Here is a 21,960-nt window from a genome sequence, read left to right on the forward strand (position 1 = left end):
TTAAATTTCGCGCCCTTTCTCCACTGAAAATAAAAATAGTAAATGAAATAGTGACTACCCAGCAAGCAATAGCGGTCATTTCACCGTCTCGGTTAAATATAGACCCGATATAGTCCGGCTATGTGCAACCCACTTATAGCCTGAATCTGGTTACGTGTCATTTTTTTGTAAAGTAACTTGCGAGATGTTTGATATTCCATCATGTAGGCATAGTCAACTGTGATTACAAGGTGTTTTGTTTCATTTCTTTGACATGTTCTATGTGTAGGCTGTGTGTAGCTCCAATTGAAGCCCACTTATAGTCGAAACTGATTAATTGTAGTTTTTTTGGCCAGGCAGCGCATGAGATGGTTGATATCCCATTATGTTCACGTTGGTAATAATATCTACAAGGTGCAAGTGTCATTTCATGACATGGTCGATCTGTAGATTTAGCTCTGAATTGGACGAGCTATAGTCTGCTTTTAGCCCACCCGGCAAAATCAAGGCAATCGTTGGTCAATGTTTAACGGCTTGGCAATAGCCCCGATTTAGACCAGCGATTAGTTCATTTTATTCATTCATTCTTTCATTTTAAATTAAATAAAAATGCAATTACATTTCTCAACCGCTAGATGGCAACAGCCCTACTGAGACATGACTACTGGCAACGCGAGACTTGATAATTAGTAGGCTAGAGATCACTGTTCTCGCGATCGCGCGATAAACAATAGGCTTGTTTGAGATGCGCCTCGCCTCGCCTGAAATGTAGGCGAGAGTAGGCGGCTGCAGTGAGAGGAGGAGTGAAAAAAGCGCAGGCAAGCCGGACAGATCTCTGTTCTCGCAGTGGATCTTACACCTGTGAGATCAAAGATGGATATCGCGGGATTCACGCTCGTGCACAGTGTTGCTAATAAACTGGATGGAATTTAAGTTCTGTTGCTTTTATATGAAAATAAATATAATGAACAAGACACTTGAGATCGCACTGTTAGATAGTTTGGGAATATTCACAACATATACATAAAACATGATATCAGAGTTTTAAAATCAAACATTTTAAAAGAGAACAATACATCACGGTTGTTTAAACCAATGAACATTAAGCTGTGTCAGCAAGTCGTTTCCCATCATGCTTTTGATCAGCGCAGTCAGTGGAGAGCAACTGCGCTCGACTGCAGAATCCGACAGGTGCGCCTTGCGCTCGCGAGAGATTTTTGACATACGTCAGCATGACATCAGAGCAAGGCGGACAGCACTCGGACACATTTCTAACCGGCATGCATCTCGCGCTGATCACCGGTGATCGGTTCTGCGCAGATTTTGCTCATCTCAAACAAGCCTATTTCCACCATTGTGAAACATTTTAAACGAGACAGAGCATTGCATTCACTTATCTGTCTGTCGAGGAGAGAACAGGTAAAAGACATTCCTACTTTTGTCTTGTAAGTATGTACTTTCGTTTTGACGTGCTCATTTTTTTAATCTAAATTATTTGTTGTTGTTGGAATCGTGACATTTTAGCGGGTAACAGTGTAGTGAACTGTAACCCGTTTCCATGTGCCCTTAAACTCGAATTATCTGAATTCAAAGGAGTAAACATGAAACGTGCAACCTATTATAATGTGTTATGAAAGCCACAAAAATATTTTACTCTTTTCTTTAGATCATTATGATTTGAAAATAGGACTTTTTAACTTGCCAAGTTTAATTGTATAGCACATTTCATAGAAATAAAACCAATTAATAATTTATTCACTGTTGAGAGTTAAGAGAATAAATAACCCAAACTTTAAGCTATACATAGCTATACTTGTTTAAAATATTTTATTTTGTAAATTTTTTAAAAATATTTTCATTATCTTAAAGGGGTGGTATAATGCCCTTTTCACAAGATGTAAAATAAATCTCTGATGTCCCCAGAGTGTGTGTGTGTGTGTGTGTGTGTGTGTGTGTGTGTGTGTGTGTGTGTGTGTGTGTGTGTGTGTGTGTGTGTGTGTGTGTCTCAAAATACCCCACAGATATTTTTTTTTTTTTTTTTTTTTTTTATTAAACTTTCAAAAAAGCTTATAGACATATCAAATATATGCATCAAACATAAGACAAACAGAAAATGGGGAAAGCATATAACAGATCTTACATTGTACAGAGTAAAACATTAAATTCTACAAATTATTCTTTTCAATATAAGAGACGTTTTTATGCACTTCTTATTTCTAGTGATTGAATTCAATGAGTCATAGAATATTTTAAGATCCTTACAGAAAAAAATAAAGGAGGGTGTTATAGACATTACTTTAGCTTTATGTATATGAAACTTCCCAAGAAGAATTATTAACTTTAATGTGTTATCAATTATATCTGAGCCAGTATTGCAGTCCAAGAATAATATCATAGCCTCATCAATTCTAATTATTTTGTAGAATGTATCAAAAACCATCATAGATACCTGCTTCCAAAAGTCTTCAGAATATTTACAATTACAAAACATATGTATGAGAGTTTCAGATTCAAGATCACAAAAACAACATTGTGGTGAGAAATCTTTTTTAAACTTATTAAGAAATGCGTTACATGGATAATACCTGTGTAGTATTTTAAAATGAATTTCCTTGACCTTATTTGGCAGTAAAAATGTATTACTTGCTGACCAGATTGTCTCAGTTGAAGGTATAGAAGAAAAAATTTGTTTCCATTTCTGAATTGCTTTTGGGTAACAGCTGATATCTTGATTAAGACACTTTCTGATGTAAGAGTTATTACACTTCATATCCAAAATATTAACACCTCCTATAATAAGTTTAGGAGTCTGCCGTAACACTGAGTTGTAACTGAGATGTGCTTTCACAAGCTGAAGCAATTTAATGGAGATATTTTTAACAACCATATTGTAATCTCTACATGTAGATTCAATACCTGAGAGAGCAAGAAATTGTTCATAAGTATAAATCTCACCATTACAATTTAGTAAGTCGGAAATAAAAATAATTCCTTTATCAAACCATTCTTTTTTATATATACTTTTTCTTTTAGATAATACATTTTGGTTATTCCATATTATACAAGAGTGTGGGGAGAAATTATGTTTAAAGGCTATTTTCCATGCATCTAGTGACTGCTTGTGAAAATTAGATAATTTGATGGGAAGTTTACTACATTTGAAGTCACATGATAATAAAAAGTTTAATCCTCCACACTTTTCAAAAAACAAATTGGGGATGTAAAACCATATAGAGTTATTATGGGCCAAGCAATGTTTTATCCAGTTGATTTTAAAAATAGTATTAAGAGTACTGAAATCAAGAACGTTAAGCCCACCCTCTGAAAGAGTTCTGATAATCGTTTTTCGCTTTATATATTCAGTTCTGTTTTTCCAAATGAACTTAAATATGGCCCTATCAATATCTGAACACATTTTAGAGCTAACATACAAGGAGAGAGCCGGATATACCAGCCTCGACACTCGCTCAGCCTTAGAAAGCAGAACACGTCCACGGATAGACAGATTTCTCTGAGACCAGCAATTAAAAACCATTTTTGCTTTATGTAAACACGTAGAAAAATTATTTTCAACTCTTTCATGTGGACATTTATTGATTATAATACCAAGATACCTAACCTTTTCCTTTACCTTAATTCCACATATATCTGGGATAGCAGAATGATGAATTGTCATAATCTCTGATTTACTCTGATTAACAGAAAGGCCAGAGGCATCTGAAAAAAGTTTTAATGCCTCTAATATAATGGGGACCTGTCTTTTATCCTTCAGGAAGATACATGTATCATCTGCCAGTTGACTGGTTAAAATAGTTCGGTCTTCTATTTGGATCCCTTCAATATTCGAACAATTCACTATATAAAGGTTGAGAAGCTCTGCAACCAACAAAAACAAAAACGGAGAAATGGGGCAGCCTTGCCTGATGCCTCTCTCAATGACAAACCGTGGTGAAGTCCCACTAGACAAGGATACATTACTATTGATGTCTTTATACAGGGTCTGTACAGTTTTCAGAAATTTTGGACCAAAGCCAAATCGTCCTAAAGCATCATACATGAAGGCATGCTCTACTGTATCGAATGCCTTGTAGAAATCTAGGAACAAGATAAGTGCATCATCATTAACCAACTCAGAGTAATCTAAAAGATCCAAAACAAGACGAATATTGTTTGAAATGTGTCGACCTTTCATGAAGCCAGATTGTGTGAGAGAGATAACTTCTTCTAAACAGGGTTTTAGTCTCCTAGCGAATACTGCAGCTAATATTTTGTAATCAGAATTAACCACAGATATTTTTATTTAGCATGTTAAAGTTGTCATTTTTTGAGGGTTAGCAAAAACGCACTGTTTTGTGTCTGGCCCTTTAAATGCAAATGAGCTGCTGCTCCCGACACAGACACAGACACTGACACAGGTTTCAAGAGCTCCTGTGTTAGCAGCTCCGATTACCTCACGCAGACACACTAAAATGACAGAAACTGTTCTGCCTTTTATGTTTAAACGGAGTCAGACAAAGATGGAGAGACTCAATGGGCCCTAATTTAACGATCTGAAACGCAAGTGTCAAAGCGCAAGTAACTTTGTGGGCGGGTCTTGGCGCTGTTGCTATTTTCCCTGCGGGATAAATGACTCTTGCGCCTGGCGCAAATCTAAAAGGGGTTGGTCTGAAGTAGCTTCATTATTCATAGGTGTGGTTTGGGCGTAACGTGAAATAAACCAATCAGAGTGACATCTCACATTCCCTTTAAGAGCAGGCGCGCTTGTTCTAAAGCGGATTCCTATTATAACGGCGGATTTGCCAGACGCACGACAGGAGCGGTTCAAGGCCGAGGAGACCGACGTTCTCGTCAGGGACGTTGGGGATGGAGAAATACACCCAAATTAAACAGGCGTATGATAATTTGGGTAAATGTGTAAGCTAGATGTATGCTTTTATAATAAAATGTCTATTTATCTATCTATCGTAATAATGTATGATTTGCAAAAATAACTGCTGCGTCTGTGTGTAGATGAGAGAATCAAAGTGTATGCGCGTTGTGCACACGCTACATTGATTAAGGCCAAGCATGCGCCCTTAAAATAGCATCTGAATAACATGCGCAACACAACACTGACTTTAAACTATTTTTTTTCAGTCAGTGGCGCAATTGTTTTCTAAACCTGTAAAATAGCATGAGGGAACGTTTGCGCCGGAACACGCCTCCTCTTTGCGCTGAACCGCCCCGGGGAGCGCAAGTGTATTTCTTAGTTAACCGACGTGCGTCTGTGGAGGGAAAAGTCCGCTTTTGCCCGGGTGCAAAATAGGAATGATACATGCGTCGGTGTACAAAGTCAATTGCGCTGAGTGCAAGATAGGGCCCAAGAAGAAGTGACAACACGTAGAATGCAACAGGAGTCTCTGAATGGTTAGTTGATGAATTTATGTTGCTGATGTGGAGTTAACTGTCTTCAATTAGCATATTCTGTCATGCTAATCTATAAATCGCTCATATATAGGAACTGTTGTGAGATGCACACAGAGTGACTTTCTTATAACCACTGTCCACTTTATTGGCATGCAGCAATATATATCTGAATAATAGGAGGGGCCCACCAACTAAGAACTTAATGCTGCAAAAAAATATATTTCTTAATATGTTTCCCAGTTTGTAGCCACAAACAATAAAGACAGGAATTAACTTTTTATACCTTTATATCAATTTAGGAAACAGAAGAAATAAACAGAACAATGCATTTATATGAAAATGAATTGAAATGAAACCAGTTCAACAAATGAAAGCAGTATCCGCACAGATGGTCTGTAAAGAAAGACTTAATCAATAGAAAAAAAAAAAAGACAAAGGAAAATAAATAAAACTACCTAATCAGTTCAATCTTGTAGTTGAGTGATTCTTTGAGTAATTATGGAATCACTACAAAGAAAGTTGAAATAGTCCATTTTTAGGATGATGTCCAAGAAAAAAAAAATTCAAGTGCTCTTCCAGTAATCCAAGAAAATCCACAAAAAACAAGATAGCCCACAGAGTCGCATTCTTGTACTTAGGATATTTGATAATCCACAATGGAGATCAATCCATTGGTTAGAAACCACTTGATGTCAATTTCAGTAGAGCCTTAGCAACTCATATGGATTCAACAGTCTAAAAATATAAAGTAACGTACAAAAGAGTCTACAAAAAGAAAAGATATCTATCATATATTACATACATCAAATGAAAACAATTGCACAACATTAGGAGGAACAAAACTTGCATGACTGAACTGGAAACAAAGTTTCTCAATCAGGACTCCAATGAGTGTTGCAGGAGGTGCTTGGATAAAACCACCTGTCCCTCTTCCAAACAAACTGACTTCTTCTATACTACCACCCTTTTAAATACAAGAGGTTCTAACGATGCGCCCCCTAGTGGTGAGTATGAAAAAAATACCAAAGTAACAGCTAGTACTGTTACATTCTATTGCATGTGAAAAGAAGGATGCTACAGTTTGAGCTGACTTACAAATGTACTCGACTACAACAACTCTTCCTCTTCTCAAAATGGACTGCGTGTTCCCAGGGGCGGGGTTTATGTAAATTTTAGGGTTGGTGATGTCACTAACCCGGGAGGAATGTTGTGTAGTCCCTACCAGCCGTTCCCTTATCGATTCGGTCCCTCGACATTACGTATGGGGGAATCCATTTTCCTCGAAATGCTGAAGCCTGATTTGAATAACTCTTTTGCTTGAAAATAGCCAAGGGCCAAAAACCTCAGAATCTTTCTTCTTCACCTGGAGCCTCGTTTCGCCGTGGATTCACGCAAACAGAGTGGACAAAGTGGATTATCCCCTCTCGCGTTCCGGCGGATTTTTGCTTTAAACGAAGAAATGTCTCTTTGCCGCATGTGTGGTGGTCCTATCAAGATCCTTTGTTCAAGGCTGGCCGTTACCCGTAACGGCCGCCCTCCGACTCCTACCTCCCCCCGCCTGCTGCCGCCAAGCCGTGGGCCGGGAGACTGCAGAGAGCTCCGTCTATGGACTCTGTCGAGGAGTTGGCGTCGGCCCAACGCCCACACCGCCCTCATGTATCAGAACCTCTCACCTACCAGAACCTCTCACCTACGCTGAGGCCAGTTACCGCCCTCCAAAGGAAGCGCGGGAAATGGTATCTTTCAGGTATAGTGAGGACGACGCCATGTCCACAAGCGCCTCCGACCCGGGAGCGTGGTCTGAGGCTCCTTCAGAAGCCACCCCGACCTCACTGGACGCGGAGCTCATGGCTATTCTTACGGAGGCAGTAGCGGACTTGGAGCTGGACTGGGCAGCCCCCAAAGAACAGCCGTCTCATCAGAACGGACAACATGGCGGTGGTGGCGTACATCAATCGCCAGGGAGGGTTGCGCTCGCGGTCCCTGCAGGGCTTAGCGAGGCAGCTGCTCTTGTGGATGGATCGGAAAGCCGCTATCACCGCTTTTCGTGACACGCTAGATGGCCATTCGGTGGGGAAGCACCCCCTGATAACAACGACACAGCCCCCTGTTCTGATTGGCACCAACACTCTAGATGTCGTCTACGACCAGCACTAGCTATCACGCTCTGAGTTTCATCCTGTGCCTTTTGGATACAAGGCGGTGCACAAGATTCTAGAGATAAGACGCAAGCTAACAACCGATGACTATCATGGCATTTTGAAGATCCTCTCCACCACCCCACAGACCATTCCTGCGCGGAAGACTGTTGTGCTGGACGCATATGCCATTTGTCCATTTCTGCAAGGTGAGAAAGAAGTGCTCATCCAACATCCAACCTCTTTCTCTCTACCCGGTGGTTTGATGGTGAAATCTAGTCTTGTCGACCTACCTCCAGTCCAACCTGTCCATCTGCCAGTGGTAATCGCCAACGAATCGGACCACGACGTTGTGATTCCTACCAGAGTAGCCATCGCAGAGTTAAGTGCCATCCAGACCATCCTTCAAAAAGAACAAAGTGTGCGTCAACCTTCCCATTTTACAGAGCCAATTCCGACCAAGCTGAACTACAAATTCGGAGAGTCGCCGCTCTCAACTGAATGGAAGCAACGTGTAACAGCAATGCTCGGCAGTATGCCTGAGGTGTTTGCAAAGCATGAATTTGATTTTGGTCACACGGACAAGGTTAAGCATGACATCAAGCTTTCCGATCCAACTGCTTTCAAGCAACGACCAAGACCGATACACCCTCAAGATGTGGATGCTGTTCGTAAGCACATTCAAGAACTATTGCAGTCTGGTGTTATACGCGAATCTAACACACCCTTTGCTTCACCGATAGTTGTCACATGGTTCTCTACACTGAACTTGAAATCTGGGTACTATCAGATAGAGATGGAGGAACGCGACAAGAGCAAGACAGCATTTGTATGTCCACTTGGATTTTACGAATTCAACTGCATGCCTCAAGGGGTGACGAATGCCCCAAGCACCTTTCAACGCCTCATGGAGCGGTGCATGGGGGATTTGAATTTGAAAGAAGCGCTGGTGTTCATTGATGATCTGCTCGTGTTTGCACCAACACTGGAAGAGCATGAGCAACATCTGATGAAAGTGCTCCAACGCCTGAAAGAGTTCGGACTGAAGTTATCCGTTGAAAAATGCGTCTTCTTCCAAACATCAGTTCACTACCTTGGGCATGTCGTTTCCAGTGATGGTGTGAAGACCGATCCTGACAAGATTGCCACATTAACCCTCTGGGGACCAAGGTGTTTTTGGAGCCCTTGAGATGTTCTGACATGCCTTGAAATTTGTGCTTTTTTCAGTTATTTATAAACATGTTAATGGCAAAGGTGTAAAATCACTCTATATAGCACAAACAGGGCTACCAAAATATGCGGGCAACGTGTATGTAGATGTTTGTAATTTTAAGAGAATAATGTTTATGCGTGGCTATTGGAAAAAATAAAAATGAAAGTGGCTGAATTAAGACCACAAAACATATATTAAATATGTGTCCACAAGACTTTTGTCTAATTGATGTTGTACCTTTGAGTACTGGCTTCAAAATTATGTGAAAATAGTCTTGCTTTATCGTTCACAAAAAAAAAAATACATTGATTTAAATGGTGTAAAACAGGTTTTGCTTGGAAAGCCAATATGCGAGGGGGAGGAGTAGTTTACACCTTAGATTACAGTGTCCTACCCACTCTGCATAATGACTCTGCATAGCCTAATTAGCCATTCATTCAGGTGTGACACTGACTGAGCCACAATGCAAGGACAATGTATTTGGAAGAATACTTATATTGACCATTTAAGATTTCGCTTACATCTATCTTGTAAATATGTTTAGCTATTTTATTAAAAATGTTACAATTACAACAATAATTACAATTTCAACAATATTTCAAGTGTACTCTTTCTTTGTAAAAAAAAAAAAAAGAAAGAAAAAAAAAGATTATAGGCCTAAATTTTATCATATGTATTCATTAGTTTGAATATAGCCAACATTGGAACATCTAACATCTTAGTCTATGACTTTATTTTTGACAAAAATAGTGTGACTAACGCCTGACTAACGTTGTTTTATTGAAATATCAGGGCATATAAATGTTAATTTACGTTGCTTATACAAATACATTTTATTTCAACATATTCCAGTCGATTTTTACTCATCTCAGTAGGCTATGGCAAAGCAGTTTATTCTTTCACACACAGACACGCGATTCATATTTAGGCTATACACTCTTTACAAATATGTACCCTTCATTCATCTCACAGAAACGCGAGTCATATTATAGAAATGCGATTCATCTTTTTGCGGTTTATAGGCCTACACTAACGTTATTCCACATTCAACACTTGAGAAAAGAAAACAGCCTACCTCACTCCTCAGCGCGATCTGCTGCTCATATCAGGATATTTCTCCTCATCAGCACTGTGGAAACTTTTCTCCATAAAGGATAATGTCTCACTCGCGACACGCTTTGTTTACAGCTGATGTGGGCGTTTCACAGACTGAAATGGTTCTCAGAATTTGCATTTGAATAGCGCGCGCTCTCCGGGGGAGTGGTCAAATTACTGTGAATCATCTCGTAATGAGCTCGACTGGAGTCGCTCTCTTTGTATACAGATTACAGAAACTAAGAATATTTGTTTTTTATATAAATGACTTCAATTAAAAGATGCGATCTCAAGCTTTATGCCCGTGGGTCTGTTTGCCTGGGATCATGAGTTATAGATCATTTTCGAACGCGTTTCAAACTGGAGTTTACTGACAGAGAGAAGGCAGAAATCGCATCATCTTAATTTTTCTTTATTTGTCAAAAAGCAAAACACTTTATTTTTATTGTGAGTATACAGAAAAAAAATAGAAACTGAACAGGATCGATTGATGTATTACACGAAAATGAAAGATCAAAATTAACAGAGCATTTAGTGTTTATTTTCATTGCTAAAAAAAAAAAAAACGAGCAAAACGCGCGGGCGGTTAGGGTTAGGGTTAGGTTAACCCTCTGGGGTCTGAGGGGTTTTCTGGGCCCTGGAGGTGTTCTGTCATGCTCTGACATTTGTTTGTTTTTTCAGTTATTTATAAACATGTTAATGGCAAAGGTGTAAATTCACTCTATATAGCACAAACAGGGCTACCATAATATCTGATCAACATGCTTGTAAATCTTTGTATTTTTAAGAGAATAATGTTTATGCGTGGTTATTTGAAAAAATAAAAATGAAAGTTGCTGAAATAAGATCACAAAACACATACTAAATATGTGTCCACAAGACTTTTGACTAATGTATGTTGTCGCTTCGAGTTCCTGCCTCATCATTCACATAAAACAATACATTGATTTAAACTTTGTAAAACAGTTTTTTTGTCAGAAGAGGTTTATGCATGGGAGGAGTAATGGTCCATCAATATTAATGTGATTCAGACCAGGGGTGTGACATAGACACTCCCCCAATGGCTAATGGGCCATCAAGTGAGGCAGCCTGAACAAAGTGGAGGAGATTCAAAGGTTTTGTTTTTCAGTCTGTTTTATTGTAATTCCTCTATGTTGAGGAACTAAATGTTCTAAATTTGCAGGTATCTCACAGTAAATGCTTATGCCCCGTTGATGCGGGCTCTAAGCAAAATAAAGCAAAATAATGCAAAATGAGCAAAATAAACTAAAATAAAGGCAGATAGAATATAGTTACATGTCTTGGTGCCATTTTTGAAAACAGTTCCTGTTCAACTGAAGACACAAGTGAACATTACATGTCTGGCATTTCCAAGGTGTGTCCTGCCTTTTACCAAGCTGTCCTTTGCAAAGCACACAGATCTTGCGACCAACTGTGCAAATGTTCTTTGCATCTGAGCTCAGCTCAGCTCCTGGAACCGGCACATGGTCACTACTGGTTTGTTTTGGTGCTACTTTCTGTGACACACCACAGAGCTCTGCAATAAGCTGTTCCATGAACTGTAGATAACACAAAGAAAAAAATATGTAACATTATCAACCAACCTCCAAAAATAAATAAAGTCATACAGGCTCATATTGTAATAAGTATATAAACAAAATTGAACGAACATGGGTAAATATGTACTTACTCTTTCTGATGTTCGACTGTGTTGCTGCGCGCCCTCCGAGTTGCAGATGAAGGTGATGCAGCTACATTCCTTTTTTTTTTTTAAGTTGAAAACTATTATAACATAAATATTTCAAAGTATATTACCATTAGTCTATATGAATAACTGATGCGAATAATTGTAGACACGTGCTGTAGGCATATATTGCGTGTCAATGGGCCATTATGGAGATAGCAAAACGCAAACATTAACACATTTGCAATTCATCAGCTGGGCATATTTACACATTTCAGCACATACACACATTTGCAATAGATATTTGCAAGCACTCTTCGTTGATGATAATGAGGCAGCATAAACACTAGCCAAAATATAATCTAAACATACATAATATTTTCTAAATTAATTTCAAAATTCTAACTTTCATACAGGCCTATGATCTAAACATATCGTTGTACATATTATACAGCATGTCTAGGCTATGCTGTATAAAGTCTTCTGAAGGCACGCGCCGAAACGCGTTTGTGCAAATAAGTTTATTTATGCATGAAGCCTCTCTCCTACTTTATACAGCATAGCCTAGACCATTTAAATATAAATTACTCTGAATGGCAAGTATGGAAATGGTCCAACCAGTAAAATCTGTAGCCTACGTTTATATAAAATAGCTTGTTAACTAATTTCTCTGTACTGTAGGCTAATTGGCCTACGTGTTGTAGCCTAGTCATTAAATAAAACAATTTAGTTCATATTTAGGTTTAAAGGTACAATATGCAAGATTTTTTTTGCCGCTAGAGGGCGCTACATTCCAAACAACAACAACGGCGTAGCTTGATGCCGATGTGAAGGAGCGTGGAATGATGGGAACTGTCGGTTTAAACTCCACCGTGGATGTAAATCAGTCAGACGGGAATCAAAAAATCATGTTCATGGATGAGGCTAAGTTCTATTTTTATAATGACATGCTTTTTGTGGCGAGGGGGGCGTGGTTCAGCGCGGTCTGTAATGGGAGAGAGAAGAGACGAGCATCCCGCAATGCTTGTTTGGCAAGTAGGTCAAGTGAAAATGATGAACACCTGTGTCTTATTGCTGTGATCCGCGTGGAGAGACCGCTTATAAGCCGCGCTGGAACGAGAGAGAGACTGGAGAGAAAATTGGACGCAGAGAAAGAAAAGCGGTGGATCCGAGCTCTCATTTTTGAACTGTTTTGTGCCGTCGCGGTTGCCACGGTGAATGCGTGTTGTGTGCGACTTTTGTTTGTTTTGCTTTATTTTAATAAAGTACAAGTCCCAGTCACGCCGACCCCTGTCTTCTTCCTTCCTGACTCTTGAACCTCATCACACTTTTATTTCATTAAAATGAATTAACCGCAAGAAAAGTAAGGTTTAATACTAAATTGGTTATCATATATGATGTTACTGTGTCTAATCCACTGTTGTGATAACGCGGCGCAGTTTTACGTGTTCTAAACAATTGTTGTAAAAGTACATTCGAACATACCCACATCATTTGCCAAAATACTGATTAATCTTTATGTATAACACATGCTATATTTATTTACATGGCCATGAACACCAGACGTGATAAACAATGTCAATAAACTAAACACAAATCTAAAGCAATAATACTTCCCTTACATAAACATAACTATTACCGAATGCTACATTTGGAAAATATAAAATTAAGCATGCTTTGTCGACAGAACCAGCTGCAATCGGTAAATAATAATTGTGTCCCATAACGACAGCACGAAACAAGCTAACATTTGTAGCTTGATAGACGCTACAACTACAACTTCCGCATTTGTCCAGGACTCCACGCAGTACGAGCGGAAACCGAGGGTAACACGGATATTACGCAATTGACTGGCGACTCCCAGCTCCCCCCTGCTCTAACGCCCCCTTTCCTTGGTTAAAATCGCAATTTTCTCACGATTTAAAATTAGTTGGAAACCTTTGGGATATTGTAAGTAATCAACTTAACAAAATATATAACACTTGCCTTGAGATTATGGGATATTTTAATGCAAAATTCTTGCATATTGTACCTTTAAATAAAATCTTTTTTTTATTTTATTTCATTTATGTTGATTATATGAAAAGTGAAAAGCATGAGTAAGATCATGTGCAATCGCGAGACAAATGGAGTGGGCAGACAAGATTTTGACCATTTCATTAAGTTTAGTTTTGTGAAGTGAATTTCGTTTTGTATTAATTGTATCTTAATTTTAATCATTGTTTCATCAACCAATTGCCTGTATTTAATACATAAGAATTAAAAATAGCAGGCAATAGAGCTCCATGTCGGCATGTGAACTGGAGCTCGCCTCATAAATGAACCCAAACTCATAAGCTTTGCCTAAAATACCAGAGAAATATATAGAAAGCTCGAAATGTGTTATTTTAAACAAAACTATTAAAAACGAAAGAAAACAGACTGCATGAAGCCTCTCTCCTACTTTATACAGCATAGCCTAGACCATTTAAATATAAATTACTCTGAATGACAAGTATGGAAATGGTCCAACCAGTAAAATATGTAGCCTACGTTTATATAAAATAGCTTGTCAACTAATGCAAGTAAATTTAAAAAGACTTACTCATCCGAAATATTATACACGGCTGGATCAAGTCGCTCTTCAAAATACAAACGTTCGTCGTCAGAGTCCCGCTCTTCTTCTGAGGAAAATGTGAACTCTTCATCACTATCCAGGACTAGCTGAAGGGCTTCCTCACCAGTGAATCGTGTCATCTTCCAACAGCGCAGGAAAGTGAATGAATGAAACTTGCTGGTTTTAAGGCATTTCAGGGGGCGTTTACCTTATTTTGCATAGATCACCTCAGCACATTATCTTATGAATAGCGCGCTCTGCGAGTGGGTGTGAACTCATTACAGATAATTAGATGAGACGGGAGAAACTGTACTTCTCTTTAGTTTCATACAGATTACATTGCAGGAGAATATTTGTTTTGAATGTGAATTGTTTTATTTAAAAGTAGAAATTTAAAGCTTTCTTTAGACGCATGTTTCATGGTTGTGTGATAAGTATTAGCTGAGTTTCAGTTTATTTTCCAGACTTGTTTCAGAAAGATTTTTGCGGAGACAGAGTGAGCTGAAAGCGCACCCTGTTTATTTTATTTATTTAAAAATAAAAACAAGGTTTTGATGTTAATGTGAGTGTACACAAAAAAAAGAAGACCCTCTATAGTTTATAATCATGTATTTATTTTATTTATATGACCATAAATGACGGATTTTTTTAAGTTTATGTTGCTGCTATGTGAAAAAAATCCAGCAAAACGCGTTTGCCGACCTCAGAGGGTTAACGTCCTGGCCTGTCCCTCAAAACCTCAAAAAACTCAGATCATTCCTTGGTTTTGCAGTGTCACGGTTTACAAATTCACTGTCTCTCTCTCGTCTATCGTGCTGTTGTGTGTGTGTCTGTGGGCATGGTCACTGATCATCGGTGATCAGTAGCGCCAGCTGGTTTCAATTGTTTGTCCCTTTACATGCTCAGTAACTGGTGTCTCATGTTGTCAGATAGTTGTGGTTTCCCGGTGTGTTTCCTGTGCCTGTTCCTGTGTTCTTTTGTTTGGATTTGGATTCCCCGTGTCTTCGTCGTGTTCGTCTCCGGATTCTCTGCACTCTGCACTGGATCACCGAGCACCGTCACGAGGGATTATTCACTGGATCTGAGCACCGTCACGAGGGATCATCGTTGGACTTGAGCACCAGCACCTGTTGTCCACCAAGGTCCCTGCGTCACTGTTCCACCAGCGTTTGTGTCCACCCGCCTGTCCTGCTGTGTTGGCGGCCATCTGTGTTCTGTGTCTGACCAGTGTGCTGTATACTAATAAAGAGCGTTATTGCATTTACATCCTGTTCTGTCATCCGTTACATGCAGGGTACTACCGACGGTTTGTGCAGGGGTATTCTTCCATTGTCAGACCCCTCAATGATTTAACTTCTGGATATCCGCCCAGCCAGAAAAGGTCCAACCAGGTGGGGAAGTCGCAACATTATCTGAATCCAAAATAACTTTTGCTGACCGTTGGACCCCTGCTTGCCAGCAAGCCTTCGAGGAGATAATCAAGAAGCTCACGACAGCACCGGTCCTTGCCTTTGCCGATCCAAGGAAACCCTACATCTTACACACAGACGCAAGCTCTACTGGTCTTGGTGCGGTATTGTATCAAGAGCACGATGGACGAAACCGGGTGGTTGCATATGCTAGCAGAGGCCTGTCATGCAGTGAAAGCAGATACTCCGCACATAAACTTGAATTTTTGGCGCTCAAATGGGCGGTCACGGAGAAATTCACTGACTACTTGTATGGATTTCAAGATTTCACTGTAGTCACTGATAGCAATCCATTAACGTATTTGTTGACTTCTGCAAAACTGGATGCTACCAGCTACCGATGGCTCTCCGCCCTTTCGACTTTTACATTCAAGATTGTCTATCGAGCCGGGAAGTTGAATGCTGATGCTGACGGACTCTCTCGGCGACCTCATGCTGGACTATCAGAGGATGCCCTATCCCAGAAGGAGAGAGAGAGAATACTGAAGTTCACAGAACAACACCTTGAGGATCCATTCTGTGTTTCTATTGACCAGCATTCAGTCCAAGCTGTATGTGACAGACAACTGGTGTACAGCTCACCTGACCAAGACCAAGTCGCTGCTCTTGTGCAAATGCTCTCCACTACCGCTGACAGCCTGCCAGACAGTTCTGTAAACAATCTGCAGTTCTCTTCATCCATTGTGCCATCCCTCTCTGATGTTGAGATCGCTGCCAAACAAAGAGCCGATCCAGTCCTTCAGCACATCATTGCTCAGTTGGAGAGAGGAGAAACTCCGCCATCATCCCTGAGGGAACAGCTCCCCGATCTGCCATTACTCCTGCGAGAGCTTACACGTCTGGAGCTCCATAATAATGTTCTCGTCAGGAGGAGGCATATCGGAGGTGAGCCCACTTACCAACTTGTCCTTCCAGAGGAGTATTGGCCTGATGTCTTCTTCCAGCTTCACGATCAAATGAGCCATTTAGGGACAGAGAGAACACTGGACCTTGTCAGATCCTGTTTCTTTTGGCCACGCATGTCAGTTGATGTCTGTAACAAGATCAAAAGATGTGAGCGATGCATCCAGAGGAAAGCACAACCCGAAAAAGCTGCACCCCTTGTCAACATCAGAACATCAAGACCTCTAGAACTTGTCTGTATGGACTTTTTGTCTATAGAACCAGATCAGAGTAACGGTATTGTCATAACAAAAGATGTCCTCGTCATAACGGATCATTTCACAAAATATGCCGTAGCAGTGCCTACCCCGAATCAACGAGCCAAGACAGTCGCAAAAGCCCTATGGGACAACTACCTGGTTCATTATGGAATTCCTGAGCGGCTCCATAGCGATCAAGGGCGCGATTTCGAATCACATACCATCAAAGAGCTCTGTCAAATGGCTGGAATCCACAAAATCAGGACCACACCTTACCATCCTCGCGGCAACCCTGTGGAACGATTCAATCGAACACTTCTAAACATGTTGGGTACTCTGCAAGATCAGGATAAAACTCACTGGAAAGATTTCATCAAGCCGCTTGTACACGCTTACAACTGTACTCGAAATGATGTCACTGGATACTACCCATATGAACTTATGTTCGGTCGACAACCCCGCCTTCCTGTTGATTTGGCTTTTGGGCTGCCTGTGTCTGAGAAACCGTCTACATCTCATTTACAGTATGTTGAAAAGCTAGTCCCATCTTGAAGAAAGCTACAGGATTGCGGCCGAGAACTCAGAAAAGGTTATGGGGAGAAACAAGCTCAGATTCGACAAGCAAGTCACAGCTTCAGAACTCTCTGTTGGGTCAGAGTTCTGGTCAGGAATGTCAAACTACGAGGCAAGCACAAACTCGCGGACAGATGGGAGCCAGATGTGTATGTTATCCAGAAGAAAGCCGGCACTCTTCCGGTATACACAGTCAAGCCAGAAAGCAAAGATCTCCCCATCAGAACTCTCCACCGAGACCTATTGCTGCCTTGTGGTTATTTATCGCCAGCTTCCAAGCCTGAACCAGCAAAGACCACATCAGTAAAGTTATTGCCTCCAGTGATTCCTGAAAGCTCTGACCTTCCAGACTCTGATGATGATCTGCAAGAACTGTTCTTACCTTATTTACCTGACAACTCCAGCTCCTCTCCTACCCGTGTCACAACCGTGGTGGACTTACCTGTTCCAGCACCTGCAGTTCCTCCCGTTGTTATGTGTGTGATTCCGCCTGGCCAGCGTTCACAGCCTGTCACTGACGAAACTGTTGAGGTGGAACAGAAATCGGAGTCTGGACCTGCACCTACTGCTGATTCTGAACCAGAACTAGATTCCATTGAGCTGGGTGTGGCTGCAGAACCTCCAGATGAAACTGACTCAAATGCTGCTGATAACCCGGAGCCTTCAGGGGAAAGCACCTCCTCTGATCCGGAACCTGTGCCTGCTCTGGAGCCAGTCAGCATTTCAAGTGATTCTGAACCATTCCCTACACCTGAACTTTCCAGCCCAGACTCGGAACCACGAGTGCAACGTCCCATTCGAACACGCCAGCCGCCTACTCGCCTGCAGTATTCGAAGCTTGGGAATCCACTTCTGCATAGCATTCAGTCCCTGTTCCATGGACTCAGTACTGCATTTGCCTCTGCTTTTCAACTTGATGAGATCCCTTTGACCTCCACTTCCTGTAACGGCGCTGTGTGCCATCAGCCATCTACATGTACGAGGCCGTACATGAGTTTAAGGGGGGAACCTGTAACCCGCATTTAGTTAAGTCTTTTATTTTGGCGGGCCAACTTCCTGCGGCTTCCCCGAACTCCCAACTTCCTCAAAGTTACACGTCACGGAGTTCACTTCCTCTCTGTCTCCACTGTGGCTGTGGCATGGTCTGTTCGGCGTCCCCAAACAAATCTACCAAGTGCTCCAACTTTAGCGATTCAAGCTCTGAATACTCGGTGAGTCTTTTGCCATCCGTTAATCAACTGTAATATGTCCAGTTCAGCCGTGTGATTGCTCACCAAAGCATTATTTTGACTATAGTTGATGCCGCTTCCCAACCAGAGCCCTGTCTGATTCCGCTCTGTTCAGACGTCGGGCTGCGCCTGGAGACCCCGCGTTAGTCATTCCGATCTCAAAGGTAAACGTCTTACCTGTTATATTATGAAAGCCGAATTGTAGGCATCGATTTAATTTGTTAGCACGTTTGCTTGTTTAGAGCATCATTTCTGTTTTGAGCGTGTTTTGTCACTTTCGTGATTGCTGCTGAAATGGCTACATGTTTTGGTGGTCATTGAAGCCCATTGATTTTAACGTAGCTACGTATTTTCCCCTTTTTCAATATTGCGCAATACCTTTCACGAATACCAAATTCTGCTTTAGTGTTTTGGGTAATTCGGAGACTAATACTTTTGTTTATTGGAATTTGAAGGTGCACTTTGTATTATTATTTTGAATATGAACTTTGAGTACATGTTTTGATTCTGGAAATGACTACATTTAGATTAGTTGATTATGAAATTCAAGATATGGTGAAACACCATAGAACATGAGAATAATTACTTTACTTTATTATACTTATTCCATATAATCCTTTTTCCCGGACATGTCCGACCGTCGAGATCGTCCAAAATGTCCGGGATTCAGCTTTTGAATGGCGACAGTAGAACGCAAAAGCCGAATCCCAGACATTTTGGGCGATCGCGAAATCCCGGCCAGACTCGTCACGGAGACTCACGATAAAATGGCGTCTTTTTAGTTCCGAGTCAACTAGTAGCCTAGCCTAGTTGATTAACTGCGCGCTCTTACCGGTAGGCGTGGCTTGGGAGTGGCCTCGTAGGGCAGCGGAGCAAGTGCATTCTGGGAGTTGTTATCTTTCATCCACATGAGCCAAAAATACATTTTCTGGCTTTTCTCAGCCTAGAAGGCACCAACTTCTAAAATAATTTCACATTTCTACTACATAAATGACCCATTTTAAATACACATTCATCTTTCCAGAGGTGAAGTATCCCTTTAACATATTTATCATTGTAAAATGTTTGATTCCTGCTGAATCCTGAATATTTCATTGTAAATATTAATCTGAATGAATGAATCTGCCTGATTTCTTAATGTTTCAGTGCTTTACTTCATCTATCGGGTGTGTTTTCAGACAGACTGTATGGATTTACACTCGTTCTCACACACTCGTCCACACCCAGAGCAAACATTCACAGAGCTGAAACAGTGCATTCCTCTGACAGAGTCTTTTGTTTCTTCATTCTCAGAGCGACTGGGTCTTTATGCATTCTTTGCTCACAAAAAGGAGTCAAAGCATTTTTTCTGGACTTGACGTCAATGAAAGGTAAAGATTGAAGACTGGGTGTTTTCGTGCTGCTCGTGACAAATTATCACATTAACGATTCTGATCAGATCTAAACACTGCTGTTGTCCTCCTGAAAGCACAAATGCTGGTGAGGCAAATACGTTTACAATGTAACCATATCTGCAGGATAAGACATGAAAAGTGTTCTGGTCTTCGTGATAACCCTGTTGTAAAATCCCTTTAACATCCAATATCTGTCACATGTGAACTTTAACCTCATCACATTAAAGCAGAATTCCCAGCTGTCATCTGTTGCCCACAGCTAGCTCTGTATTTTTCATCGGTTTATTGCATTTAATACAGCTTTGGCATTTTTACCAAGTCTAATATGTCTTCATGACTGTTATTTGAAAACTCAATCCATCCAGGTTAACTCGCTAAAATTGTTGCTTTTAACAGGTCTGATTCTGAACCAACTGTGTTAATTATAATCCAAAACTGACATCTGATTGCACAGTTTTGCTTCATATGGTCAGATTACCAGTTCAGTGCTTTCAACCAACAACCGCTGCGTCTGAATCTCATACTCTCATGAGTTGGTACTTTTTCTGAATAAATAATGACTTCGTTCTAGAATGAGTGTGTAGGCTAGTAAGAATGTAATCTGGGCGTACCACGTTCGCATGTTGTCATTATCACGTGACTGCGTCATTGCGTCGTTCATAACATTGAACAGCGCCTTCGCCTCTAAACTGCTGCCTGATTCAGTTTCAGTTACTACTGCAAGTCATCCGATACTTCCTGAAACATCTTTACACGGACAGTCAGAAAGTCATTTTCATCTTATTTACTGACTGAGTCGATCGCTGAGGATTTATAAAAGCGGTAAGACTTGATTCCTGTTTACTTTCACTTTGTAAGAAAAAAAAAATCTCTTTTAGTTTCTTATGAACCATTTTTTTAATTCCTGTTAGCAGTAGTACCTTTAAAATGGTAAAGGTTTACTATTATTCTTTAAATCGTGTGTTTACGATATTTCTGTACTGATACACACTTTTACACAGCGGCTCTTTATCTTGCTGCAGATTATATGGACTATAACAGAGGTAATGTCGAGTCAGACACATGAAATATAATGTTTATTAAAGCTGATTTGTTCCTCAGAGAGTCAGAATGGTGAACTGCTGCGGTCTCGTGTCGGAGAAGAATGAGCCAGGTATAAACTCTTACTCCTCATTATCACTGTTCTACCAGCGCAAGCCTACAGCCGGCCCAGTTTACCCCAACAGCAGATCTTCTGAAGTGTGTGTGTGTGTGTGTGTGTGTGTGTGTGTGTGTGTGTGTGTTTGTTTGTTTGTGCGTTTGTGCGTGCGTGCTTGTGCAGATCTTCTGATGTGTGTGTGTGTGTGTGTGTGTGTGTGTGCAGATCTTCTGGTGTGTGTGTGTGTGTGTGTGTGTGTGTGTGTGTGTGTGTGTGTCATACCTGTCAACATTTGGGTACCAAAATACAGGAGACCTGGGGGGGGGTTTCAGTTCACCCACATGCGGTTTCATGTCATCTATACATTACACACCCCATCGCCAAATCATAGAAAAATTCAGTTAAGACAGTTGTATTCATCTTAACAATACACAACAAATCAATATACAGAAAAACAGATTTCTAAAATAAGGTATAGGCCACAAATCTGTGAGTAGGCTACAGTTTTCAAAACTGAACAGGTGATGTTGTGTAATATTCAGTTACTGTAAGAAACTGTTCCAGTGGGTGGAGTTTACTGGTACTGAATCTCCTGTGTCATCTCCTGTGTATACTCCATTAACTGGGACAGATTTTCACTGGAACTGAATATTACATCCAAATATTGTTATGTAATCAGCATATTGTTGTGTAACTTCACCTATTGGAACAGTATTTCACAATTTTTCACAGGAACTGAATATTACAAACAACTACTGTGAAAGAACGATTTACAAAACAACGATTGCAAAAGCGTGCACGGATTATGAATTTGTTCACTGTTACCGTTGTACCATACGTAGTTTTTTTTTCTTTTTCTGTATAGTTCTATTTTGTTAATAGATTTTGCATCCTATTTTGTCTT

At 40.5% G+C, this 21,960-nt stretch overlaps 1 protein-coding gene across 3 annotated transcripts in view; it reads left to right on the plus strand.

The window, feature by feature from the left end:
* The first annotated feature begins 19,764 nt into the window (after positions 1 to 19,764).
* The window catches only part of LOC311279788 (von Willebrand factor A domain-containing protein 5A-like), a 37,222-nt gene continuing 35,026 nt past the window's right edge, over positions 19,765 to 21,960 (plus strand). The window contains exons 1-3 of one of the 3 annotated variants that reach the window (XM_084391506.1): positions 19,765 to 19,894; positions 20,624 to 20,740; positions 21,020 to 21,071. In XM_084391506.1, the coding sequence (XP_084247632.1) occupies positions 21,029 to 21,071 (43 nt within the window). In that variant the 5' untranslated portion in view covers positions 19,765 to 19,894; positions 20,624 to 20,740; positions 21,020 to 21,028. Of the gene's footprint in view, positions 19,895 to 20,560; positions 20,741 to 21,019; positions 21,072 to 21,960 lie in introns of those variants that run through there. The other 2 variants (XM_084391505.1, XM_084391504.1) reach the window with 2 other exon arrangements.

Source organism: Rutilus rutilus (assembly GCF_951802725.1).
Source record: "Rutilus rutilus genome assembly, chromosome: 20".
Lineage (NCBI taxonomy): Eukaryota > Metazoa > Chordata > Actinopteri > Cypriniformes > Leuciscidae > Rutilus > Rutilus rutilus.